At 36.6% G+C, this 25,882-nt stretch overlaps 1 protein-coding gene across 1 annotated transcript; it reads right to left on the bottom strand.

Annotated features, from left to right (window-relative positions):
- Positions 1 to 326: 326 nt before the first annotated feature.
- On the bottom strand, positions 327 to 25,664 carry LOC114579341 (peptidyl-prolyl cis-trans isomerase PASTICCINO1-like). Its single transcript, XM_028693577.1, has 6 exons — positions 25,636 to 25,664; positions 11,145 to 11,203; positions 10,921 to 11,002; positions 10,400 to 10,558; positions 10,119 to 10,176; positions 327 to 415 (listed from the first exon to the last, which is right to left on the bottom strand). Exons 1-6 carry the CDS (start codon positions 25,651 to 25,653, stop codon positions 342 to 344), a joined length of 450 nt encoding a protein of 149 aa, XP_028549410.1. The 5' UTR covers positions 25,654 to 25,664; the 3' UTR covers positions 327 to 341.
- Between the last annotated feature and the right edge of the window lie 218 nt (positions 25,665 to 25,882).

Below are 25,882 nucleotides of genomic sequence, written 5' to 3'. Positions count from 1 at the left end.
AGAAGGGTATTAACCTACATCATTTCACATGTAGATCATATCATGGCATTGTATTCAACCTCAACGCTTGATCTGGCCACCATATTTATTTCTTAGGCTATATTTGATATAGTTGTTGATATTTGAAATGCCAAGTGAAAACTTTTGTTGAAAAAAACAAAGGTGAAATTTATTATTGAAAAGTTACAGATTTTTTTTGTACACCTATCGTTGATATACTGTTTCAAGCTTAGAAGTTCATTTTACCCCTTCGTTGCTCCAAGTTCTTTAAATGATCCATGCTGCCAAAGCCTTGGTTCGAAGTCCTTTGTCAACCCTCTAACAACTGCCCTTGATGGGATTCACACCACTAGACGATAACACCACTTTTTTCTTGCAGTCAGCCTCATAAAATTGACATCCTTCTCCAGCGGTGCTAAGATCATTGATGCATGTCAATGACAACTCTTGCTATTAAGAGGCAAGTTGAATATGTTAAACAGAGACTGCAAGTGAGCTCCTGTGGCCACATTTCTATTGTTCCACATAGGGGTGTTAATATTTGACACGACCCGAAAACCCGACCCGAACCCGACCCAAAAATTTCGGGTTAGGGTCAACCCGAACCCGAATTGGGTCGGGTTCGGGTTCAGCATTTCGACCCGTTTCAAAAATCGGGTCGGGTTCGGGTTAACCCTTTGACCCGAAAGTGACCCGATTTTGACCCGAAAACCCGATTTTGACCCGGCAACCCGAGATTGACCCGTTTTTTTACCCGAAAAGAGGAGATTGACCCGTTTTTTACCCGAAAATTAGCCATTTTCTTGTTGGAAACGGGTCATTCGGGTCGTTTCGGGTTGACCAGGACCCGAAGCGGGTCGGTTCGGGTCAGGAAAACTGACCCGTTTTTAAAAACGGGTCGGGTTCGGGTTGACCCGAATAGTGCCGGGTCAGTTTCGGGTTCGACCCGAACCCGACCCGTGACCCGAAATTGACACCCCTAGTTCCACATGTGAATTTCTAAATACATTCAAGAAATGCAATCCAAACAATACATACGAAATCATAAATGTATTTTTTAAACACCACACTGGAAAAAGCTGCTTCTAAACAAAATTTTACTTTCCTATTTAACCAAGTAATTTCATACAAATATATTACACCTGGATGTGGGTTTTCTATCATCAAATCTAGTATAATTAGCCAGAGAAAAAGCATAAACATTAAAAATGCTCATTCTTAGTGTATGGTAGCACTTTCCCTTGGGACTTCACAATAAATGCTTTTCGATATTTCTGTTTAAGAGTTTACTAGTGATGACTAATAACTCCTAAAACAAAAGGTATGCAGTTCTATTGATAGTAAGATCAATTTACCAACCATCAATTTACGAGAAACATTCTAATAAATTTGGAGGATGTACCCTAGTGTATGCTTTTTGCTAATGATATTCTTCTTGTTGATAAGACTAGAGAGGGAGTTGAAGGTAAACTTGAATTATAGAGGTCAACCTTAGAGTCTAAAGGTTTTCGTTTGAGTAGATCTACAACCGAATATATGGAGTGTAATTTTAGTATTAATATATCTAGAAGGGGGATTGTGATTTTGGGCGATCAAGTCATTAATAAGAGTACACCTTTTAGATATCTTGGGTCTACTAGAGTGATGGTGAAATAGATAGGGATATTATTAGTAGAATTCAAGTTGGATGATTGAAGTGGATGAATGCATCGGGCTTATTATGTGATATAAAAGTACCCCTCAAACTTAAGGGAAAATTCAAAATTCTATAAGATGGTGGTGCGCCTTCAATGCTTTATGGTGCAGAATGTTGGTCATTAAAAGATAAACATAATATTAAGTGTTGAAGAAATGAGAATACTTAGGTGGATGAGTGGCTTTACTCTTATGATAGGATATAAAATGAGCATATACGTGAAAAGTTTGGAGTAGCTCCAGTGGCAGATAAGAATAGAGAGAGTCACCTTAGATGATTTGTGCACATAAAATGACAGCCTTCCGATGACCCGGTTAGGAGAGTAGATGTATTAGATTTGTCTTATATTAAGAAAGATAGAGGTAGACCTAAGAAAACTTGGTTAAAAAATATTAGAATTGACATTTTTTTATTAAATTTAAATGAGAATTTGACTCTTAACAAGGCACAATGGAGAAAAAGGATTTATGTAGCCGACCCCACATAGTGGGACAAAGGCTTAATGTTGTCGTTGTTGTTGTATTCTAATAAATCTCTTTTCAATAATAATATTTAGAGTGCCAACGAGAAGGTCAATAGATTTGCAATTAAAAGATAAGTCCATTCTAGACGATTGAAAACATTTATTTCGAGCAAAGTAATAACCAACTTTATTACATGCAAATTCAATTCCAAAAAAAAAAAATATTTCAGACAACACAAATCTTTAGTCAACAAATATTTTTAAAAATAAAGTTTCACTTCAATAAATCTCAATTTGATCACATGTAAAAAAATATCATTTACAAAAACAGCCAATATAACAAATTAAGATAAATATGCATGACAAAGATAGAATGATCTATAGTGATATAAAGCCCAAACTCAACAAAAGTTTTGCAAAACTTATCGAACCAAACTCGAAGGCTTTGCTTAAGTCTATAAATAGCCTTTAAAGCAATATATATATATATATATATATATATATATCTATGTGTGTGGTCCATATAAATAACTTTAGTAAAGTCACATTCAATTGTTAAATTACTCACATTCAATTGTAATAACAATCAACCACGATCGATAGCCACAATAAAATAATTAAGATGGAATTGTGATGTAGAACGGGAAGGAGGATTTGTTCTGGAGAGGGTCTCCTCTCCAAAATCTGTAATTTTTTTCCTTGCAAAGTCTGGATTTATCTCAGAAATTTCTAATCGTCTTGAAGAGCAAATCGTTCCAAGAATCTGAAACAATTCTTTACTGGAAATCCCAACCTTTTCAGATTTTCCTCACAAAATCTGATGGGAATTCCAGCATTTTTTTCCACAAAATCTGAGAAGAAAATCAGCATGTAACAAGCAGAGGAAAAGAGGGAGAGGGGAGAACTGCTGCGGCTGGATCCAAGGGAGGCTGAGGGAAATTTGACTCCTTGAAGCCGTGAAATGAATTAGGAAAAAAAATAAAATAGAAAATGGTCCAGGGAGAATTCGACTACATCTGAAATTTCCTTAATACACTCTCAGTTTTTGGGAAGGAAATTAATGGCTTGGGCTTTGGGAAATTTCGGCTGGCAAAGAGAGCCAAATTTCTAAGATGCTTAGTAATAACTTAGGAAATAAATCCTAGTAATCCTCACAGGGGGGCGGTGGTTTTCAAATTCAGCAAGGGAATTTAATGCTCTCATATTTGAATTTCAAATATAAAATTCAATTGGATTTAGAATTCAAATGAATTTAAATTAGATTGCATGAATGACTTTCTTAAAATAGAAGTTGAAAATTAGGAAATCTTTGAATGTCAAACTGAATGTGGAGATTTAAGGCTCATTGATTTGCCTTCAGGAATTTTCAAAATCATGAAATTAATTTCAGTTTTAATTTAAATTGGGGGGAACTTAATTTGAAATTTGATTTCAAATTAAGAGGCCATTAATGCTTTAATTGAGGAATTAATGGGAGGAAAGCCCCATGGTGGCCGGCGGCATGTAGAGAGAGAGGGAATGTGGGGATGAGGTGTCATGCTTGCATAACTATAAATTTAGGATTAGGAAAGTAATTAAACAAATCCAATTGAATTTGAAATTCAAAAGAACTGATTTAAGAACTTTCCAAAAATAGAATGACAAATTAGGAAAGATTTCAAATTCAAATTTGTTGGATTTGAATTTCGAAAATCTGTCCAAAGATTAAATTACCCAAATTAGGCAAGGATTTCAATGGGGAGAAGGGGGTGGAAGGTGGCCGATGGCTAGAGCTTGGGCCGGCGGTATGAGGGGTTGGGTGGAGTGTCGGCCGTGGGTTAAGGAGGTGGAGCTAGGGGAATACTTGGGTGGATGAAGAGGAGATGAAGGAGATGAACAAAAATATACGAGAAAGATAGAGATAACTAACGAACTCACAAAGAGATCGTAAGAACCGCGAACCTCGGACTCTTCTAAAGATTGACGGGTATTGCGAATTACCCTCCTCGGGCTTCTCCTCTCATGACTCACTAAGAGATCACGTGATATTGAACTCACAAAGAGAACAAAACATAAGAAAAATTTTCATTTCAATCATCATCCTATTACAATAGCTAAAGGCCATATATATAGGCCACAACATGAGAAAAATAAAAATTACAAAATTGCCCCTTGGGCCATAACACTCACATAAACTATCCTAGGGGTAAAACAGGAAATACCTTAATTAAGAACTAAAATGCAGAAAATAACTCATAATTTAAAATTTAAATAATGGCCGTCGATTTACGACGACGCCTGTGATAGATGCGCCAAATCTTCGTACTGATGTCCGCATCAAATTGACCATAGAAATTAAGGATCATGCATAAAATTAGTTGATCAGATAAACTTGAGCAAAGTCCTTGGTACAAGGCAAGCTTTGGATTAATCGATAGATCCACCATGATGAATTTTTTGGTGTAAATCCATGAATATGGAATTGACTTAATGTAAGGATGGGTAACCAAATCTTATTTGTTTTGATTTAACAAGCAATCATTTCAATGTCCTCAGCCTATCTCTATTCAAGATCCTATATTGCTTTGCGGTAAGCCCTGAGAATACAAACTAGTGAAAAGGATAATACAAAATGTTAAAAACTAGATGAAAGATTATTTAAAACATATATATACAAAACTAAATTGCCATTAACGTTTTTATATGGCAATGGATGAATGGAGATTAGATACATCTATAGGAGATGGAGGCTTACCCGATTAGGACAATGTGGATGGAGTTGTAAGAAGAGGATGGCATGAACATGTTTAAGCCTTTAAAAGGGGAGAGATGAATATAAACACTTCAAGAGGAAGAGGAACATGTAGAGAGAATGGTACCAAGAAAAATGATGATGAATAATAAGGAAAGGACTCGAGAAAGAAAATATTTGCATAAGTATTTATGCATTTGGTAAGTGAGTTATAACATCAATGGCCTTTCTAAAAATGAGAACCCAAAAAATTAATACATCGAATAGCCCGAAAAGAGGGTTTGTCACCAAGTAATGGTGGAAGATAAAAGGATCTCATGCATCAAGGGGTAAACTAAACCAACTTCAACACCAATATCAATCATCTTTCTTGTATTGAGATCCAAGAAAAAAATTATAATGAAAATAATGAAAGGTTATAGAGCAGTTATGAATTTTAGTCAGATAATGAATGAATAATGCAATGATTGAAAATTTGGGAGGCAAACAATTAGTTTCATGAAGTTGAACTAGCTGAGCCTAATGCTTTTCAAAAAGGGCAAAATTAGAAGCACCATTAATAGTCACAGGATCCAAATGCGTGTTGTGCAATGGAAGTCTGCCCAAAGTTGGCCCAGAAATGCTCTAAAAACTAATTAGTATGACCACTGTAAGAATAAAGGGGGAAGGTCTTTCTCCAATGGCCATGACCAATGTTAGTACCACCACCACCATGATGCCTCGTAGCAAGAGCATGCCTGTCAGAAACTGGCAAAGATGTTGTCAAAAGCTTTATAATTCAAAGAATATTTGAGAGAGAGACCAAATTATTGGGGATTGCAAAATCTATCATTAACAAAAATTATAAATGTTGCAACGAGGGATGATGATCAGAGAGAAATTTGGTAATAAAAATAAGGGATTTTTACATACATACCACTTTATAACTTGTGTATTACATATTAAACACATAATTCTTAAATATTGCACTCCTACCACATATTCTCTATTTTCACAACAAAATTACCACTCTGTTGAAATAAAACCTCACTCTGTCTCTTTCATTCGGCAAGCCCTAACCACCGCGAAATCCTCTTCTCTCTCGAGCTGTGCGGCTCTTCTCTCGCGGGCTGTAGATCTTCGCCGATCTTCCTCTCGCGGGCTGCAGAAGCCGATTAATGTGGTTTACTTCATGAGGAAAGAAGCACAAGGTATACCAGAAGCCAATTTTGCCTTTACAGATGTAATACATAGCTCATTGGTTGCAGAAAGCAAGCCCTTTGCAGCAGCTTCCATCTTAATCTGTGATAGCTTCCATTCTTTTCCACAAGGAATACCAAAGAAGAGTAGAAACTCATGTGCAAAAGAGTGATATTGTACATTCTTATTTGACTTAAATATTTCGAATCAGAAACGGTGGAAACAACAAATTTATTTTGACTTGCTGCTGGGAAGTTTCGGTTAACAAAAACAAAAAGTAAGCTGAAAAAGACAAAGGATTAAACTGCAGGTCTCAGATCATTCAATATCATTCACCATGGAAATAAGCTCATAGTTCAATGGTTTACGAAACTGCAGGTCACAGAGCTTTCACAACGAAACTGCAGCACAAGTTTTGGTAAAACAGATCGGGAAGGAAAGTTAGCTCTCATGGAAGAGCAGCTACGGTGGAAGAGCAGATACGGAGGGATTCAATCTGGAGAAAATCGCGATGATACACGCTCGGACAGAGCAGCTGACGCTGGAAAAAACCTGTTCTCCAGCGGAAAGCCCACGCGGGAAGGAAGAGAAAACGGAGTGAGGTATCGCTGTTAACGGAGTGGTAATTTTGTTGTGAAAATATAGAATAGGTGGCAGGAGTAATATTTAAGAATTAGGTGTTAAATATGTAATACACAAGTTATAAAGTGGTATGTATGTAAAAATCCCTAAAAATAATTGATCATGCTTCTATCAAACTGCAAAAGTAAAGGATCTATACTATAGAATTTCTTCTCATTTAGCTCACAAGGTGCTGTAGTACTTCCTGAATGGGCAATTTATGATATTGAAAAGAGAGGATATCGGATTTGGCATCTAGATATAAACTATTACTTCAATAAAAATAAGCAGAGTGAAGAAAGTCTCATGTCTTATAATATCTTGAAACATGATATTTGAGGCAACAAAAGATTTAAGACAATTGAGAGAGCATGTGAGAATGGTGTAATAAGATTGCCATTTTGAAACTTTTGACACTGCTATCACATTCTAAGGAACGAACATTAAGGTGATGGATTTTGTCAAATGAATCGACAAAAAGCGATTGGCCATATGATATTAGTACCATTGAATTTCACAATTACACCCAAAAACGGATGAGGCTTTGAAGTCATTGAGAGAAAATTGAGATGCTAGGACACTGGTGAGAGTGTGAAGAATAGGAAAGATAAATCATGATAACAAGATAGTCCAACAATGGCAAATTTTAATGCAGATGTGGCTAGGGCTAATGAGCTTTTGCAGGAGGATCCTAAAGAGAAGTAATAATTGAAGCCACTATTCAATGAGTAATGTGGTTGAAAGGCAGTGGGAGGAGCAAGTGAGACACAATGTGAGTTCAAGTGCATGCAAGCAGTAGGCAAAGGTGTGCATTTTGATGGGTGCAAAAGCTTGAAAGTGAGCGAGGTGCATGAGTAATGATCATGATGAACAATTAAAAAAAGGTGTAAGTGACAACAAGCAAAAGAGAGACGTTTAGGAAGAGGCATGAGCAAAGTATGGTTAACCCCGCTCTAATACCATATTGAGGGGAAAAAAAATTCTCTCTTATTCAGCAAAAGACTGAATATATTGCCGCAAAAGACACCCAAATAAATATGGTCTAGTAACTACAAATATAAGAACTTCCATAAGTCGACCTCCAACACTAACACCTATCATCTAATTCAAATTAAAAAACAAGATTAACTTAAAAGATATTTCCTACCTAATTTAAATTAAAAATATGCCAGATTTAAAATGAAATAAATACAAATTCATAATATGATCTAATAAGAAACTAATCGGGACTTGAGTCGAATCATGAATCTTGGTTTGGGCCTCTGTGTTGTATCAACTCCCAAAATGCAAGGAGAACTAGCTACTAGAAAATCAGAATTTTCATACTCTTCAAGTAGAACTCTACTTCAAAAGTTCAAATTGCCGTTCTCATCAAGTGTACTTGCCACCTTTTTAATAACTCATATATGGTCCAGAAATTTCAACAGAGGTTGATTATTACAAAGATATAAGTGCACGTGCAACCCATAAGCATCTATGATGGGGACATCAGATTTCGACACGTGTACCATCGCTGACGCCGGAGATCGACGGCCACGATCATGATCTGCATTTTCATCATTTTATGTAATAGTTTATTTTATTTTATGTTTTTCCGTTTTTTCCCTTATGGGTTTTCGGTCGCTATTGTAGCCCAAGGGGCATTTTAGTCTTTTATTTTCTTTGTCATTTGGTGGCCTATATATATGGCCCTTTTCTCATGTAATAGTTAGTTTTGATTGAAATGAAAATTATCCTCCTTTGTTCTCTTTGTGAGTGCACTTCCCTTTGATCTCTTAGTGAGTTCAAAGGGAGAACTAGATCTCTTCGTGAGTTCTAGATTTAATCCAAGCTTATTGTGGGAAGGTAGAATTGAGAAGAAATTCAAAGCAAGGGAAATCAACGTCGGAAGAAAATCTCATATTTCTTCAATTCTCCCTCTCTTCATCCTAGTGCCGCCGACCACCCTTGGGATCCAGCCAAGCCGCCGGCTTCACAGCCCAACCCGCCCCTGCCAAAATTTCCTCCCGCCGGCCCAGTCCCCACCCAGCCGCCGCCGGCCACTCCAGCCCATCGGTCCCCTCCCACCTTGCCGCCGCCCCCTATTTCCCTCCTATTTTAGATTTCAAAATTCTGAAACTTTGGAGTTTCATTGGCCATTAATGTTACCTAAATTGTCTCCTTAATTCAAGCAATCAAAATAAATTGAAATTGAATTTGAATTCAAAATTCAAATTCAATCCAATTGATTGTTTAATTAGGAAACCCCTTTCTATTTTAAAACTGAAATTTTAATTTCAGATTTGTGGTAAAATTCTGAAATCAATTGTGTGGTCCCCACTTGCTTAAAACTCCTCTTCCCTCTTCTCTCTCTTTGGCCGGCCCCTTCATTGGGCTTCTCTCTCTCCTAATCACCCTATTAACTCCACAAAATCAGCCCCAAATTCCCCTCTCTTTACCGCCCCTTCCACCTTTTAATTTAATTTGAATTTCAAATTAAATTCCCCCCATTAAAACCTCCCAAATTCTGGAATTAAATCAAAATTCCTGCATTCTACCTTGGGATCTCTACCACAATTAAATTCTCCTAGCTCAAACCCGTGCCCCTCTCTCCCTAACTCACGGCCTACTCTCCCACCATGCATGGCGAACCTCGAACTTGAATGGAGACTTGTGTTCGACGCTCTCGGCAACCCCCACATCCAACGATCGCCGTTCTTCGACGCAGGATTTGATTCCGACGACGATACCGTTGGAGCCTACTTAGATCGGATCCTACCGACTCTCATAATCGTCATCGACAAACAACGCCCCGACTCCGAGTGGATCATTGACGGTCGCCCACCCGCTCCTCCAAATTCGGCTTCTTTCCCGGCGACGAGTCCTCTCAAGATCACTTGTCTACTAGTAGCATCGCTAAGCCTACTTACGATTCTCCTCCGCTAGCTACCACTTTCAAAACGAGTGACGGACCTCAAGGTGAATGATCTAGATCTTAAACTTGGGGCTTTGTTATCATTAGCTATTTGTATTACTTAAATGTTTAGTTATTATTTTGCAAGTTACCATAATCTCTACATGTAATCTATTGTCATTGCTAAATCTTTCAACGTTAAATTCTTAACTCAATCTTGATCAAGCAAAGGGTTACTTATTAGCAAGATAAATTTCATCAATTTCATTAATTTCGCCAAGGCAATTCTTGTTCATTGCATGTTTGTTTCACATCAATCTATAGTGATCTCATCAGTAACGATCTATACAAACATTTCCAGTTTGATCAAAATGACAAATTGGAGGCACGATGATTTATGAATTGGCCAAAAATAGTGAATATTCATATGATAACTTTAATAAGGATTTTTTTTTTCAAAATGAAGTGATATTGAATATACACTGCCCTATCTTAAGAATTTTTAATGGTTAAAACAGCTCTTAGAGATTTAAACCTTTTCCATCATGTATTCGACGCTTTATAAGGCGCCCATCACCAAGCATATCACGCACCTGTCATTTCAAGATGACATCAAAAATATTAGGCCTGCTAGAAATGTAAAGATTGAATTCAACCATTTAAGCAAGGCACCAAAAAATATTTAAAATTTACTCAAATTTCTTTCATACAGGAAAGCAAGTCGGGCACAAAATAAGAAAATATCTCTTCATTACAAAAAAAGTTGGGATAAGATTGGACAATAGTAAGCTTATTCAGTTAGAAAAATAACCTTACCTGAGTAAAATGTGCAAGTTCCACTTCAAACTGAACCTCTACATGGCCTTCGGGAATTTGTATCAACGAAGAATTTGTCAAGTAGCTATCATTCACAAATATTACAGCTTTTTCTCTTTTGGCCATTGTTCCAATTCCCATCTCAAGCCCTTTTGGTATCTAAACTAAGCATATCAATATAAAAAATCATACAAATATAAAAAAAAAGAAAATCTAAATAACATTCAAGCTTCTCAATGGTCTATTAATCATTGCCACATCACAATGAGTAAAATATAACTTCAAATAGAAAGCACATAGATAAATTGCACAAGCAAATCAGGTTAGAAAATGATATACCAGGGCGGGCGAACTAAAAAATAAATAAATCGCAATGGAATTTAAAAAACTGATCAAACCTACCATCCAAGAAGGATCATATATTCAAAAAGGTTATGGTCAACCATGCTCAATATCTGGCATATACTATTGAAGATACTAAAGGACAAAAAAATTTGAAAAGAGAAAATTTTTTTACAAACCTCTGATTTGCCAAATGTAAAGTGATATGGATTGTTCATACGCGGCAGGATCATTTTGCCATCAGCTGCTTTGGCAGTTATCCTGAAGATAGAAGTACCATGATGGCCATGATGATAACATTTTCATCATACTACTGAGATACTTACTCAGCCATCAATGGCCTATCAGAGAAGAAAGAACAAATAAAAAATGCACATGGCTTACTAAATGAAGACAAACATACCAAGCTTCGACTTCATAAAGCTCTCTTGGACATTCCCATCCTTGTCCTTCGTCAATTATCTGGACCAAAAAAACTAAGTGAGGAAGATCCAAATAAACAATTGGCAGATAAAAAATTCATTGAGAATATTCTTCCACAAATCTTCATGGTTTGGAGAGAGTTGACTAATGATACAATCAACATTCAGAGTACAAGAGAAAAAATAAGATTGATGTTGGAATATATGCTACAAAATGAACACTTCCAGTCTTTCAGGGTAAAGGAAGCGTGCCCACATTGGTTACTGTGTATATACATTATAACCTAAAATTTTCAAAATGATGAGCTTAATTTTTCCCCAGATATCCAATTTTATAAAAAATAAAATAAAATAATTATTCCGTTATGTTCTACTAGTCAAACTAAGCAAATTGATATATAGAAGTATATGTTAATTTGCAAGAATGTAAAAGTTATTGAATTAACATCAATTTGCATTTTCTTTTTTTATAATGTTTCCTTTGCTATTTTAGTTAGAATATGATTTGAATGAAGAGGAAATACAATTCAGATAAAGTTCTATTTTTGTAGGTTTATCATAAATTAATTTCAAATTTAGGAATTATTTATAAATTTTAAAATCATTATTATTTAGGTTGTCTATAAAAAGAAAAGAGGTCGAGATATTCTAAGAGAGCAAATCTATCCTGTTAATAGAAAATGAGGTGAGATACCAAATCTTTAATACATGTAACAAATTTTTTAAAATCTAACTTTTATGGTATTTCTTTGTATTAATCATGAGATGAAATTATAAGATGAAAATTCTGGCAACAAGAAAAGTTTCAATTTTATGATAGCTTGTTCATAATGAGAAAAGTTATATTACGAGAGATAGGCCAGAAAATAATGACCTGCACAAGAAAAAGCGAAAGATCTCACAAAGTAAGCCTTAGTAGAAACCGTACCAATGGTATTTGACTCTCTCTTCTAAAAAGTTAGAATTTTTAGATCCAACCTTGAAAGGAGGGGCCATGAACGTACTAAAGTCCATACGCATCATATGACTTTTCTAAAATGGTGTACAACTGTACATGAATAAAATAAGATACAAGGGCGAAAATCTGTAATATTTCATAAAGTACATTGCACAGTTTTATGCATTGATCATTACAATTTATTTATTTCTTCAATTTTTAATTATAAATGTGTATCGCTTATGACTTTTATATTAGTTTGAAATATCAGCATACATGTTAATTGCGTCTCGTACTAGGATTATGCATTTCATTGAGCATTTAGCTTACTAGTTGATGGAGCTAGCGGGGCTTTAAACAGGAGTTTGGCTACCATGTATGCATAGTTGTTTTGGATGTTCAGTTTTGGGTGTAGATAGAAGACTTATCAGTAAGTTGTAGATTAAAGCTTTTGGATATAAAATTTTAAGATGACAGCCACCTTTTCTTCAAAAAGAGTTGGATGGGCAAAGTGCTTTAATGTTTAAAGCTGCAAAAGGATTATAAGTGCTTGATCACATCTAACATCATTGATATAGGGTGTTCAAGCTAAAGCTTGCACTGAAGAGCTAGAGAAGTTGCTCACCGGATGGACTGAGAGAGCAAGGAGGACATTTGGAATCCAAGCTTGATGCTAGAGTGCAATATGGCTTTGATTCTAATGTTGATGTTGTCGACGACCATGAGGGTTAGTGTTAAGGTGAGGAAGACCATCAACAAGGGCCAAGATAAGGAAGAGTGGTACTTGCAGCCACCATAATAACCCCTCCAAGGATCGGGCTGTCCAAGAAGGTTCTTGTGGGCTCCGAAAATTCGGCCCCGGTCTTCGCCCGCATTTGTTGCTTTTCTTTTCGGGGGGAGTTTTAACATAATTAAGTTCTGGGGTAAATTTTGGGAAGGCATATGGGTTTGTAGATAAGACACTACCCAAAGATTTCGTCCTCATTTTGTGAGGACTATGATCTGAGTTCTAGTTTCCTATAGGCGCAAGCCCCTATAGTTAATTACCCCTCCCAATAATGAGAAAGAACTTTCGATTAAGGCTAGTCGTCAATCAAATACGTAGTAAATACGTGTTATCTGGCATATAGTAGTAGCAAGGGCTTGGATTTGGGAATTTGGTTTGAATTTGGATATTTGGAAAGGTTTGATATTTAAATTGAAAAATTTCACCATCTTGCACTTAAAGCGGATGGTGAGGGAATGGATGATGGAACCAATCAAGATCCCATGGTTCCGTCGTCCCGGGCCATCATGGTCCCTGGTCTACTTAGTCAGAGGAGGTAGTCGACCTAACCTGACAGAAGGATCATTGTCGGCAGCCATGGATTGCTTCGTCCAAGGGTACCTTGTAGACCTGGGTTGAATGTTTGTCTAAAGGGACAAATTTGAATCCACCTTAGCTAACAGAGAGCTTTGTGCCCTATCGATCATATACTATTGATCCATATCTCAAGGATTTGATGTCACTAAGGAGCATATTAGCTCTGGCCATAACTGATATTTTGTGGTGCTATTTGGCGATAAAACCACTTGATTCAGAGAGCCTCGGGTCATAACCGTTTACCCTGCGGTGTCATTTGGCGGCAAAACCGCCGGTCAGATGATACGTACAACGTCCTTATTGGCAGAAGATTGTTTGAGAATGAATCCTAATGATATTTTCTACTAGGCATTAGCTCTTTGTGAGCTTAAATAGTTTTTAATTTGTCCACTCCGGCAAATTGTTGCAGAGGGTGGATGAATTTTGCTTTAAGTGTTCGATGGATTATTTTAATTTTAAATATTTTTGGAATTTGGGATTTTTTAGATTTTTTGGATTTTTATGGGTATTTGATCAAAGCTTGAAAAACATTTGAAAGTATTTGTGAACCCCTCCGGTTGAGATAAACTTTCAACACAGCCATCATCGGGGTGAAATTGGTTATTTATTTTTGTTGATTGAACCCTGTCAACTCTATCAGCTTGCTGATAAGGGATCGGGTTTCATAGGCTTTATGCATTTGTTAGTAAATTCTTTTGATTATAAGTCTTGAAGGCCTAATATGAATGTATTAAAACAAATATATTGGTCCCCTCAATCGTATATTTGTTTGACGGTTCAAACCATGTCTGCTCCTATTGATCCGTATAGAAGGATCGGGTTCGAACTTGAATTCACTTATTAACCCGCGCAGCATCCCTAGACGTCACATGTATACTTATAACACGCTCATCGAGGACCATGCGGGTTTTGATTACACTTACCTCTTTGTGCATCTATGTGTATACAAACTACAGTGTATGTGCAGGGATATTTTGAAATATTTTAGTTATGTAGGCAACTACCATTTGAATGCACCCAACTTTGATTTGAGAACTTATATACGCCTTCTATCTGCTAATACGAGTGTTACGGATCTGGTGTCGTGGCATTGTAGATTTAGATGCCTTCTGTCTGCTTTTATAAGTATTGCAAATCCGATGGCGTGGCGTAGCAGCTTCTGAATTGAGTTATTTGCTGCTTTATACAAGTAAATTGCATGCACTACTTGTTGCTTTCTATAGGTTGGTTATAGTGCACTAAGGAATCTCCTACTTTTGGATATAGGTTGTTAGAATTCACATAATTGGAGAGGGAAAAAGGATTCATAAAATTTGAGAAGTGTAAAAATACCTTCTACTTATTATACAAAATTATCCATATTTATAGATCTATACAAGATGTCTTAATAAAGAAATAAATAACTTCTAATAGATACATAATTGCCTCAATATAATCATTCTTAATTCAGCTACCCAAATATAGAAGGATATTGGCGTGATCCAAGTGAGCCTCCCACAGATCTCCATCCTTAGCCATGGGATCAAGGGCCAAAGGGATGGTTGGGATTTTAGCACTCCCCCTCAAGCTGGGGAAAACATATCAGTTATTCCCAGCTTGGTAATTAGTAGAATTATCAACTCTTTTAGTGTACCATAGTCCTTCATTTAGTCAAAACTTTGGGAGAATTAGCTTCAATGACAAATGATATCGATGAAGGCTATATCAATCAAGCCTGTAAGGGTAGCAATGAAGGCTACGTTGAACAATAGCCCTCAAGATACCGGAAATGGCAATAAAGGCCAGTCGTGGGACAACAGAGAGGGTGGATTAATTATCCTTTAGGTATGTCTCCTTCTCAATTCTCAAGGGAATGTCGGCAATGAAGGCACGATAATATATGACAAAATTCTAGCAATGAAGGCCGGAGGTGGGAACCTACATTTCTCATAATTCTAGCAATAAAGGTCGGTATAAGGACCAATATTCCTTATAATTCCGGCAATAAAGGCCGGTAGTGGGAACCTATATTCCTCAAAATTTTGGCCTTTTTTTTATAGTAATGAAGACTATCTATTTGATTCTGGACAGCAATAAAGGCTTCCAAAAAATAAAGATCCCTCTGATCTTTAGTTACGACAATAAAGAATTTTTTTTTTTTTGAAATAACCTTTCGGTTTAGTAGACCGAACCGAACTAAACCGAGCTTTAAAGGACTCGGATCGAGAGAAGCTAGGGCATGAAGCCTTTCTTTCGCACACGTGAGTCGAACGTGCTTCAATTCTTTGCAAGCTTCGTTCACCTCCATTTATGGCTTTGTTGCATCATAGGAGGTGTAGGCACACATCACTTCTTCAGCTCCTCAGTGGCTGTCCGACTACGCTCCTTTGACATCATTGCTGTTCGGCTTCGAATGCGTCACAGAAGATGCTTCTTCAGCTCCTTCGTGGTTGTTCGACTATGCTCCTTCGAAGACTTCTCCGTTCTGTCGGATCGGAAGTTACGATACTTCGATCAGTTCCTTCGTGGTTGTTCGACCGTTCGCAGGTAGTGCGAGAGTCGGATAGAGCTCCGTAGCCCTGCTCCCGTTCCTCCTGGTGCTGCCTCCTTCTGGTGTCGATTCCGCCTGGATGTTCGACTCCGCCTGGTGTCGACTCCGCTTGCTTGCGTTCGTCCGAATCGGAGGCAGCATCGACTGCATCTGGAAGCTCCAATTTCTTCTTCTTTTTTCTTTTCCTCATCCGACGATTCTACGATCGTTCTTCAATCGGCAATGAAGGCCGTTGGCTCTGATACCATGTTAGAATTCGCATAATTGGAGAGGGAAAAAGGATTCATAAAATTTGAGAAGGGTAAAAATACCTTCTACTTATTATACAAAATTATCCCTATTTATAGATCTATACAAGATGTCTTAATAAGAAAATAAATAAGTTCTAATTGATACATAATTGCCTCAATATAATCCTTCCTAATTCAGCTACCCAAATATAGAAGGATATTGATGTGATCCAAGTGAGCCTCCCACAGATCTCCATCCTTGGCCATGGGATCAAGGGCCAAAGGGATGGTTGGGATTTTAACATAGGTGAATCATAGTGTTATCACCTGATTGCAATGAGACATGGTTTAAAATTACGCAATATGAGGCTCGCCTTGAGGCCCGCCTTTTGCAATTCCAGTAAAAAACGCCTTGATGCTTACGCCTCGAGTTTTTGTTATGAGGCTTGCGCCTCAACTTGGTTCGCCTCACTGGCATGAGGCTTACGCCTCACGCTATATATATTAAAACTTACATAAATCTTGAAGTAAATGCCCGACATTGGACTCTATAGGAGAGGAGGAAGGGGAGAGAGCAGTTCATCATAATGATGATTCAAATGAAGAACCCCTTAGTGATGACAGTGCTGATGACTTATGAGTTCTTATGTGATATGTCATTGCTATTTATTTTTAGAAATTGGAATTATATGTTAATGAAAAGATTATTGGGATTTGGGAAATATAGAATTTTTAGTTGAACAACATTTCATGTTGTCTTATTATTGGGATATTTTGATTTCACTTCATATCTTATGTTTTTTTATGTTTTATATTATTCACTCATTAGTATTTAAAAAATTTATCATTTTATGTTTACGCAATCTTTTGATTTTGAGGCTTACGCCTCAAAACGCCTTGAGGCTTACGCCTCGCCTCACGAATGAAAAACGCCTCAATACCTGAATACGCAATTTTAAACATTGCAATGAGATACCTCATTGTTCTGATGGACACTCCCTTTTCTCATTCACCGGGGGTTTTGGGTTAAGGGTTATACCTACACGGGTCGGTAGTGGAGGCTCGTGGACCAAGGCAAGGCAAGAGAATCAAGCATTTTTTATTAATTATAACTAATAATCTATTATAATTATCTTTTATTAATCATATTTAATTATAATTAATTATAATTAAATTATTGTAATTAATTTAAATAATTAATTATAATTAACTTTAATTTAAATTAATTATTATTAATTAAATTACCTAAAAAAATTAATTAAAAATAATTATAATTAATTTAGAATAATTCTAATTAAATTAACTAAAAAATAATTTTAATTAACACTAATGAAACTTTGTCTCTCCCCTTTCTCCATAGTTTGGCGACTTTAATGGATTTGGCCGAGTAAGCATATGAAAGGGAGAAATTTAGCTTCACACCTATCAGGCTCCTATTGTCAATACCGATCAAAATGTTTTGACTTCTGGTTTGGCAGGAGGGGAAAGTCGTTCAGCGGCGAAGGAGCCGAAGTCTGACAACTGCAGGGGAGCCGAAGAAGCGCTCGGGAAGGGAGAAAGTCGCCTTCACTGTGTGCGAGCTCGCGTTGTTGATCCCGATGAAACTATCGCAGCCTCCATCACCAAACTTTGTAAGATCCAAAAGATCCCAACCTTGCTAATGTTGTCACGTGTTTAACAAAAAGACATTTTGATATTTAATTTCTTTAGTACTCATCTGATTATTAAATTTGCAAAGATGGAAAGCCTCTTCAGAGTCCACAAAGATGAGATTACATCCCTAGTGAGAACCACTGATGCAACAAAAATAGAGAGAAAAGACAAGTTGGAGAACACCAAGACAAAATATAAACCAAACTCGATTCACTATAGCTTGCAAACAATCAAACAAATGTTCGAAGAAACAAAAGCCAAATCAAGCGAAATAAAATAAGAACATAAAAACGCTATCCTCAGTATAACCGTCTAGCGGTTTCCTCACATGCAACGAGAGTAGGAAACTATTTTAAAATTATGCTTAGGCTTGCAAACCGAGGGTTCATCACTGCAAAAGAGTCCAACGTCCTACCAAACTCCTCCGGCAAATGTCTCCAAATTTCAGCCAACAAACAACTTCCAAAGCTCAAGAAGAAGGATACATATGGAGTGGAACTTGTGTAGAGAAGAAGAGGTTAGAAGCCAAGATGAAATAGAGAGGAGGAAAAGGGGGTGGAACAAGCTCTCAAGCTTTTCCAAGAGAAGAAACCCTCAGGTTTTTGTAGAGGCTTTGCTCAAATTTTCAATAACCTATTCCATTCCAAATCACCTCTATTTTATAGGCAAAAGAAAGAAGATAAACAGCCATAACACCTCCAACCAAATCCAATCATAATTGGGAAAATGAAAGACCAAAAGCACATAACAGCCAGCAGAAATTCTTCACAGAAAACAGGGAGAAGAGCCACGGAAAACCCAACCATCAGCCATAAGAAACCCAGCCAGCCAGGGACCCGAAGAGCCAACACAGAAAACAGGGCAACACATCACGGGAAAACAACAGGAGGGGGTAAACCGAGAGGGAGGACAACGAGAACAACAACAGCCAGCAGAAACCGAAAAGACAAGGGGAAGAGAAGAGACACAAGTCCACTCCACAACAATGAGCTTATATAGTAGCATACATTTTTTATTTAATGAGCTAGGAAATGCATTTATTCCCCCAATCATTAAGCTAAACTTCAGCTCAAACATTTATGAGCTAACACCAAGTGGAATCCAGATTTTTAAGCTCATCACCAAGTAGCCAAGGCCCCACCCGAAAGCAGCAAACAGCTCCAAACCGATAACAGCAATCAGCCCAAGGACAAAATGGACCCAAGTGTAAGCAAACCCAAGGCTTGTCATGCCCAAGCACTTTCCTACCATGATCATTGGATGCCCAACCATCATTGGATAGCTTAAAAAAAACATAAAATACAACTAACATTGTTCAAAATACATTAAAACAAAAATAAACTAAAAATATGAATGCATAAATTCCCCCCTTGTGAAAAAATCTCATCTCCTGATGAGAAAGCTTCCACAATTCTTTTATAAAGCTTCGGATGACGCTTTTCAAGCTCTTTTGCATACATCCAAGTACAGTCTGTCAAAGGATGATTCTTCCATTTTGCCAAGAACCTCATGTATTCACCATGCCGAGTTTTAGTAACCTTGGCATCAATAACATCTACGACTTGTTCATCATAACTTAAAACAGATGTGAAGAATGGTAAAGTTTTAATTTCCACATGATCTTCAAAATTTCCTTCATATAAAGAAAGGTCAGAAACATTAAACACATGAGAAGTTCCAACAGTAGAAGGCAAATCCAATAGATAAGTATTTGAGCCCAATTTTTTTAGAACACGAAAAGGCCCAAATTTCTTTCTGCTTAATTTTTCAAAAGTACCAACAAGAAATCTTTGGCGACGAAAGTAAGCCATAACCAAATCTCCTTCTTTGAAATAAACTTCTCTACGATGTTTGTCAGCATCAGTTTTGTATTTAACATTAGCCATTTGGAGTTTTTCAAGAACTTGTTGTTGGACAGTTTTGATATGGTCAAAGATTTCAGAAGCTTCAGCACTAATTTTATTTGGCAATGTAAACAATTTCTATTTAAAATGTGAGGTATAGGCTGACCATAAATGATTTCAAATGGAGTTTCACCAGTGGAGCGATTAAAAGAATTATTGTAAGCAAATTCAGCTTGGGGCAAAATCAAATCCCATTGGGATGATTTCTCACCTGCTAGGCATCTCAATAAGTTTCCCAAACTTCAATTAACAACTTCCATTTGCCCGTTAGTTTGTGGATGATATGCACTGCTAAACTGAAAAGTAGTTCCTGATTGTGCCCAAAGTGTTCTCCAAAAATAACTCAAAAATCTAGTATCTCTATCAGAAATAAAAGTGCGAGGAATACCATGAAGTCGAACAATTTCTTTAAAGAACAAATCAGTAATATATGAGACATCAGAAGTTTACTTGCAAAGAATAAAATGTGTCATTTTGCTAAAGCGATCCACCACCACAAAAATAGAATCAAACTTTCTAAAAGTAACAGGCAATCCCAAAACAAAATCGATAGAGATATCCTCCCAAGGTTTATTTAGAATTGGAAGAGGAATATACAAACCAGTATTTTGAGAAGTTCCTTTAAAAGCCTGACAAATTTTGCATTGTTTCACCAGCTTAGCAATTTATTTTCTCATATGAGGACAGAAATATTTTTCCTCTACCAAAGCAACAATTTTTCCCTGCCCAAAATGTCCACTCAATCCCTCACTATGAAGTTCATGTAAAAGTTGTTCTCTTAAAAAAATTTTCGTTATGCAAAGTCTAGATCACTTAAACAAAAACCATTGATGAATAACAAACTAAGTAGTAGGATCAGTTCCATAAGCAAGACAAGAATCCCAAATGTTTTTAAAATCAGGGTCATTTGCATAAGTATCTTTCAAAAAAACAAAGAAGCAATAGTTGGATAAACAATTACCAACAAATGAGATCTCCGACCTAAAGCATCAGCAACTTTGTTATTTTTAGCAAGCAAATCAGGCAAATGTTTTTTAGGATAGAGAGTGAATTCCTTGTTGTTTTGAATCAAAGAGTAAGTGTTCTTTTCCACATTGTGAATAGTTTTGTTATCAAATTGCCAACGTTGACCAAACAGAATGTGACAGACCTCAAGAGGCACAACATTACAAGTAACATGATCATTAAAAGACCTCCTAATTGTTAAGTTGACAACACATTGCTTTATGATAGGAACCTCACCTCTCTCTTTAAATCAAGAGATTTTATATGGCTTAGCAAGCGGTTTGGATTTTAATTTCAACTTATCAACATCAGTTGTGATACAAAATTTCCTGAACTTCCACTATCTATCATAAGAGTGCATATTTTCCCTCAATTGTACAAGTTGTTTTGAAAATGTTTCTTCTAAGCCATCTATCACCGTTGTTAATTTTTGTTCTTAAAACTTGTCGTATTACCAGAAGTTCTTCACCTTCATCTTCCTCGACATCAACTTTCTCTACTTCAATGTCATTTTCATTTTCAAATTCATTTTCTTCTTCTTCCTCTACTTCTTCGTCGTTTTCAATGTAGTTATTTCTAGGTGAATTATTTTTTCTACAGGCCACAGAAAGATGGTCACAAAGCCCACATTTGTAGCATGGTCCAATTAATCTAGGTTGTTCAGATGGTTTAGATCCCATAATTCCCTTTGCTTTATTAGCATTTTGATTTTCAAAAGATTTAGCTTTAGTACCCGATGTTCCCACAAAAGTTTGAGATTGAATCTTAACCCCGTCAGTTGGTCGACGTTTATAAGTTTTTGTTATCTTGTTATGACCCTTTTCTCTTTAATGTTGCTTTTCAAGTTTTATTACCATTCGATATGCCTCGTCAACTTTTATTACATGATGCAAATTTAATTGATTCTGAATTGTCCACTTAATACTGTTAATATAACTTGAAACAGTTTTCTCTTCAGATTCATCTAAATCATTTTTTGATTGAAGTTTGTAAAATAGTTCAGTGTATTCTTCCACATATTGAGTTCCTTGTTGCAAATTATTGAATTCTTGAAATAGAGTTCGTGCGTGATCAGATGATAAAAATTTTCCCCTCATCTTTTCTTTCATCCGTTCCCAGTTTTGTATCTTTTCTTTCCCACGCCTAAGTCTATTATTTTGTAAGTTTTTCCACCACGTAAGAGCATGACCATTTAATTTTAAACTTGCAAATTTTACCTTTCTATTTTTAGGAATTTCTTTCCAATCGAAAAATTGATCCATTTTCTCAAGCCATTTGAGAAATAGATCAGGTTGTAATTTACCCTCAGAGTTGTGAAAATCAATTTTAATCCCAAAATCCCAATTTCGTTGTCGCTTATTTTGGTCCCTAGGGACTTCTTCTTCGCTTTCAAATGTTTGGACATGTTGTTGATTAACATTAAGATTAGCAAGGGTATTAGCCATTTCATTCATCTGATTTTGCAAGTCCGCTAATTGTTGCATCACATTTTGTCATTCCCTCGGATTATTAGAAATTTTTTATCTCAAAAGAAAAAAGACTCAAAAATTAAGGATATTCTAACTCGCTCTGATACCAAGCCTGATGCAAGCAAACTAGAGAGAAAAGACAAGTTGGAGAACACCAGGACAAAATAAAACCAAACTCGATTCACTATAGCTTGCAAATAATCAAACAAACATTCGAAGAAACAAAAGCAAAATCAAGCGAAATAAAATAAGAACATAAAAACGTTATCCTCAGTATAACCGTCTAGTGGTTTCCTCACATGCAACGAGAGTAGGAAAATATTTTAAAATTGTGCTTAGGCTTGCAAACTGAGGGTCCACCACTACAAAATAATCCAACGTCCTACCAAACTCCTCCAGCAAATGTCTCCAAATTTCAACCAACAAACAACTTCCAAAGGCTCAAGAAAAAGGATACAGGTTGAGTGGAACTTGCGTAGAGAAGAAGAGGTTAGAAGCCAAGACGAAATAGAGACGAGGAAAGGGAGTGGAACAAGCTCTCAAGCTTTTACAAGAAAAAAAACCCTCAGGGTTTTGTAGAGACTTTGCTCAAATTTTCAACAACCTATTCCATTACAAAACACCTCTATTTTATAGGCAAAAGAAAGAAGATAAACAGCTATAACACCTCCAACCAAATCCAATCAGAATTGGGGAAATGAAAGGCCAAAAGACACATAACAGCCAACAGAAATTCTGCATAGAAAACAGGGAGAGGAGCCACGGAAAACCCAACTAGAAGCCACGGGAAGCCCAGCCAGCCAGGGACCTGAAGAGCCAGCACAGGAAACAGGGCAACACATCACGGGAAAATAGCTAGGATGGGGTAAAACCGAGAGGGAGGACCACGAGAACAGCAACAGCCAGCAGAAACCGAAAAGACAAGGGGAAGAGAAGAGACACAAGTCCACTCCACAATAATGAGCTTATATAGTAGCATACATTTTTGATTTAATGAGTTAGGAAGTGCATTTATTCCCTCAATCATTGAGCTAAACTTCAGCTCAAACATTAATGAGCTAACACCAAGTGGAATCCAAATTTTTAAGCTCATCACCAAGCAGCCAAGGCCCCACCCGAGAGCAGCAAACAGCTCCAAACCGATAACAGCAAGCAGCCCAAGGACAAAACAGACCCAAGTGCAAGCAAACCCAAGGCCTGCCATGCCCAAGCACTTTCCTACCATGATCATTGGATGTCCAACCATCATTGGATAGCTTAAAAAAAATATAAAACACAACTAACATTGTTCAAAATACATTAAAACAAAAATAAACTAAAAACATGAATGCATCAACCACCAACAATTTTGATCGACTACAAACATAAGTCATTTTGGCCTGCACGTAACAGAGATGTCCCCGTCTAAGAATGCACTGACGTAACAGAGATGTCCCCGCCTAAGAATGCACGAGGAAAATTAAAGAGTATAAGCAGCAAGGAGCTAGTCTAAAGCCTCGAGAATAAGCTATTTGGAGCTCTACAAATAAGATTGTATCTCTTGGGATAGAGTAGAGCAACAAGAAAGTTTAAGAGAGATGTAAGATAATCAAAACAGCGTCAATGTATGTAGTTGCTAAAATAAAGGCCTCTACCAATGAGACAGAAGAGAATAAGAGGAAGCAGTCTTGGGAGGATCTGAACTTGCAAAATGTCGTTGCCTTCAATACAAATCACACCAAAGAAATCAAAAACTCATTCTCCCAAGAGCAATGGAAAACACATGCATTCAAGAGTTCATAAGCTATGAGCTCCATTGTATGGAGGCAGGATACTCAAGAGAAGCAAAGAGATGGAGAAGAGAAGAAACACAAGGAGAGATCGTGCTAGAAGAAATATAAGTAAAGATAAGTTGCAGAGGGTGAGAAGAAGAGAGAAAGAGAAAAAAGAAAGAGCCTAAAATCTTTAATGATCCTTACTGCAATCACCAACCTCGTTTTTTTTTTTTTAATCACCAACCTCGTATTCCTTCATAAATGCTTTTCATGCTCTGTGTATATGTATCTTTGTAACCCATCAACATGAGTTGACGATGGGATAATTTATAAAGGCCTAAGGGCCTTGAAGTAGGACCAGTTGTGATGGCTAATTGAGTATACTACTAAAATAGCAGTGGTCATGTGTAAGCTGGAGATTGAATTAGGGGTTTATGGTAGAAAAGTACGGGAAAGAGAAGGATGAAGCAGGAGTGGAAGTGGAAGTGAAAAAATGCAGATTAAAGCAGCAACAAAAACAAAATGAAATAACAATCATAAGAAGGATTTAAAAAGAGCAGTAGAAAAGTATAAGCACAGCAGATTTTCAGCAGGCATAAAAATTCCAGCAGGAAAATTGTGAGAACTTGGGGTTGTTTTCTGCATGACATGGATAATAACTAGGAAGGTTTGGACATGCTAAGCAAAGCATGGATCAGAGTTTACTCTAATTGCAAAATAATATCAAGTACTCAACAAAATTAAACGGGTTTTTTGAGGAGAAGTATAGTAAATAGAGGGGAGTTAAGGCACTTGGCACCAACTGTTGGAGTGCAGGGGCTAGTTGTGAACCAGATGTTCACCTCAGCACTAACCATAGGAGGAAGAAAAGTAGCATGTATCATCCTAAGGAGAAGTTGAAACTCAGCAAGAGACCTTATATATTCATTTATTCGTCCATCCTTGAGCTCTTTATGGGCAATTAAAACTAAAATATCCATAAGCGAGTTACAAAAAACACTAGCATCTCCTCTTCGATGGTATGATATGACAAAATAAATATGTTGCTTTATAAATATATCCGACATGAGAATAAAATAAAGTATGCTATGACATAAAATAAACAAGTTTCTCACTAAATATATCTGATAAGAGAATGATCGACTAAATGTAATGTTTCAGTATCATAATGAACAATTATGTAAGAAAATCGACTGCTGGACGTTGGTTCCCAAGCTTTTCGTAGCTGATTAAGCACATAGAAGACTTGAGGAATAGACAAATTGGAATCTTGAAGGAATCAGGTACATTCTTAAAGAGAGATGCAAACTAACTTGATCTCTCTTGTTTAGTATAAACCCCAACTAGAAGAAACCTTGAGGATTAAAATGGCATAAAATATGGATTTTACTAAAATCTTAGAATATTTCTCATCATCATCATTACTTATCAATTATAACAGCTATTTGGGGTAGGCATCACAAGCATAAAAGATAACTAAAGTAAAAGTTTTGAGGCAAACTGAGCTAAAAACCCTAAACAATGTCAAATGAATGGATGATTATATTCTTAATTAAAACAAAAAAATGCATTAAAATAAATCAGGCTGAAAAAAATGTTTTTATGACTTCAAAATTGCTTCCAATACCTTCTTCACTACTCCCATGTCCTCGCTGATAATCTGGCAAACAAAAAGAGTAAATATTAATTCACAAGAAGAAAAATAGAAGAAAAACACGTGCAGTCCTTTGATGGAAAAACATAAATAAGAAGAATGGATTATGATAGTATTCTAAAATACCCATAAAAGCATAACATACTTGCTTCCTACAAATTTCAAAATGAAACTTGGCCCTCCATGACTATGATTCCAGATTAAAACATAAAAACAACAA

Source organism: Dendrobium catenatum, unplaced genomic scaffold (assembly GCF_001605985.2).
Source record: "Dendrobium catenatum unplaced genomic scaffold, ASM160598v2 fragScaff_scaffold_323, whole genome shotgun sequence".
NCBI lineage: Eukaryota > Viridiplantae > Streptophyta > Magnoliopsida > Asparagales > Orchidaceae > Dendrobium > Dendrobium catenatum.
Note: the sequence above shows the minus strand (reverse complement) of the source record. Positions and strands in the feature narration are given on the sequence as shown.

Excerpts from the sequence above, each read along its gene's own strand:
- LOC114579341 (XM_028693577.1), bottom strand. Across the intron at positions 10,177-10,399 it reads AACTTGCACATTTTACTCAG|GTGCGTGATATGCTTGGTGA; the intron begins GTAAGGTTATTT and ends TTGAAATGACAG. Across the intron at positions 416-10,118 it reads TCGAATACATGATGGAAAAG|CACCGCTGGAGAAGGATGTC; the intron begins GTTTAAATCTCT and ends CAATGATCTTAG.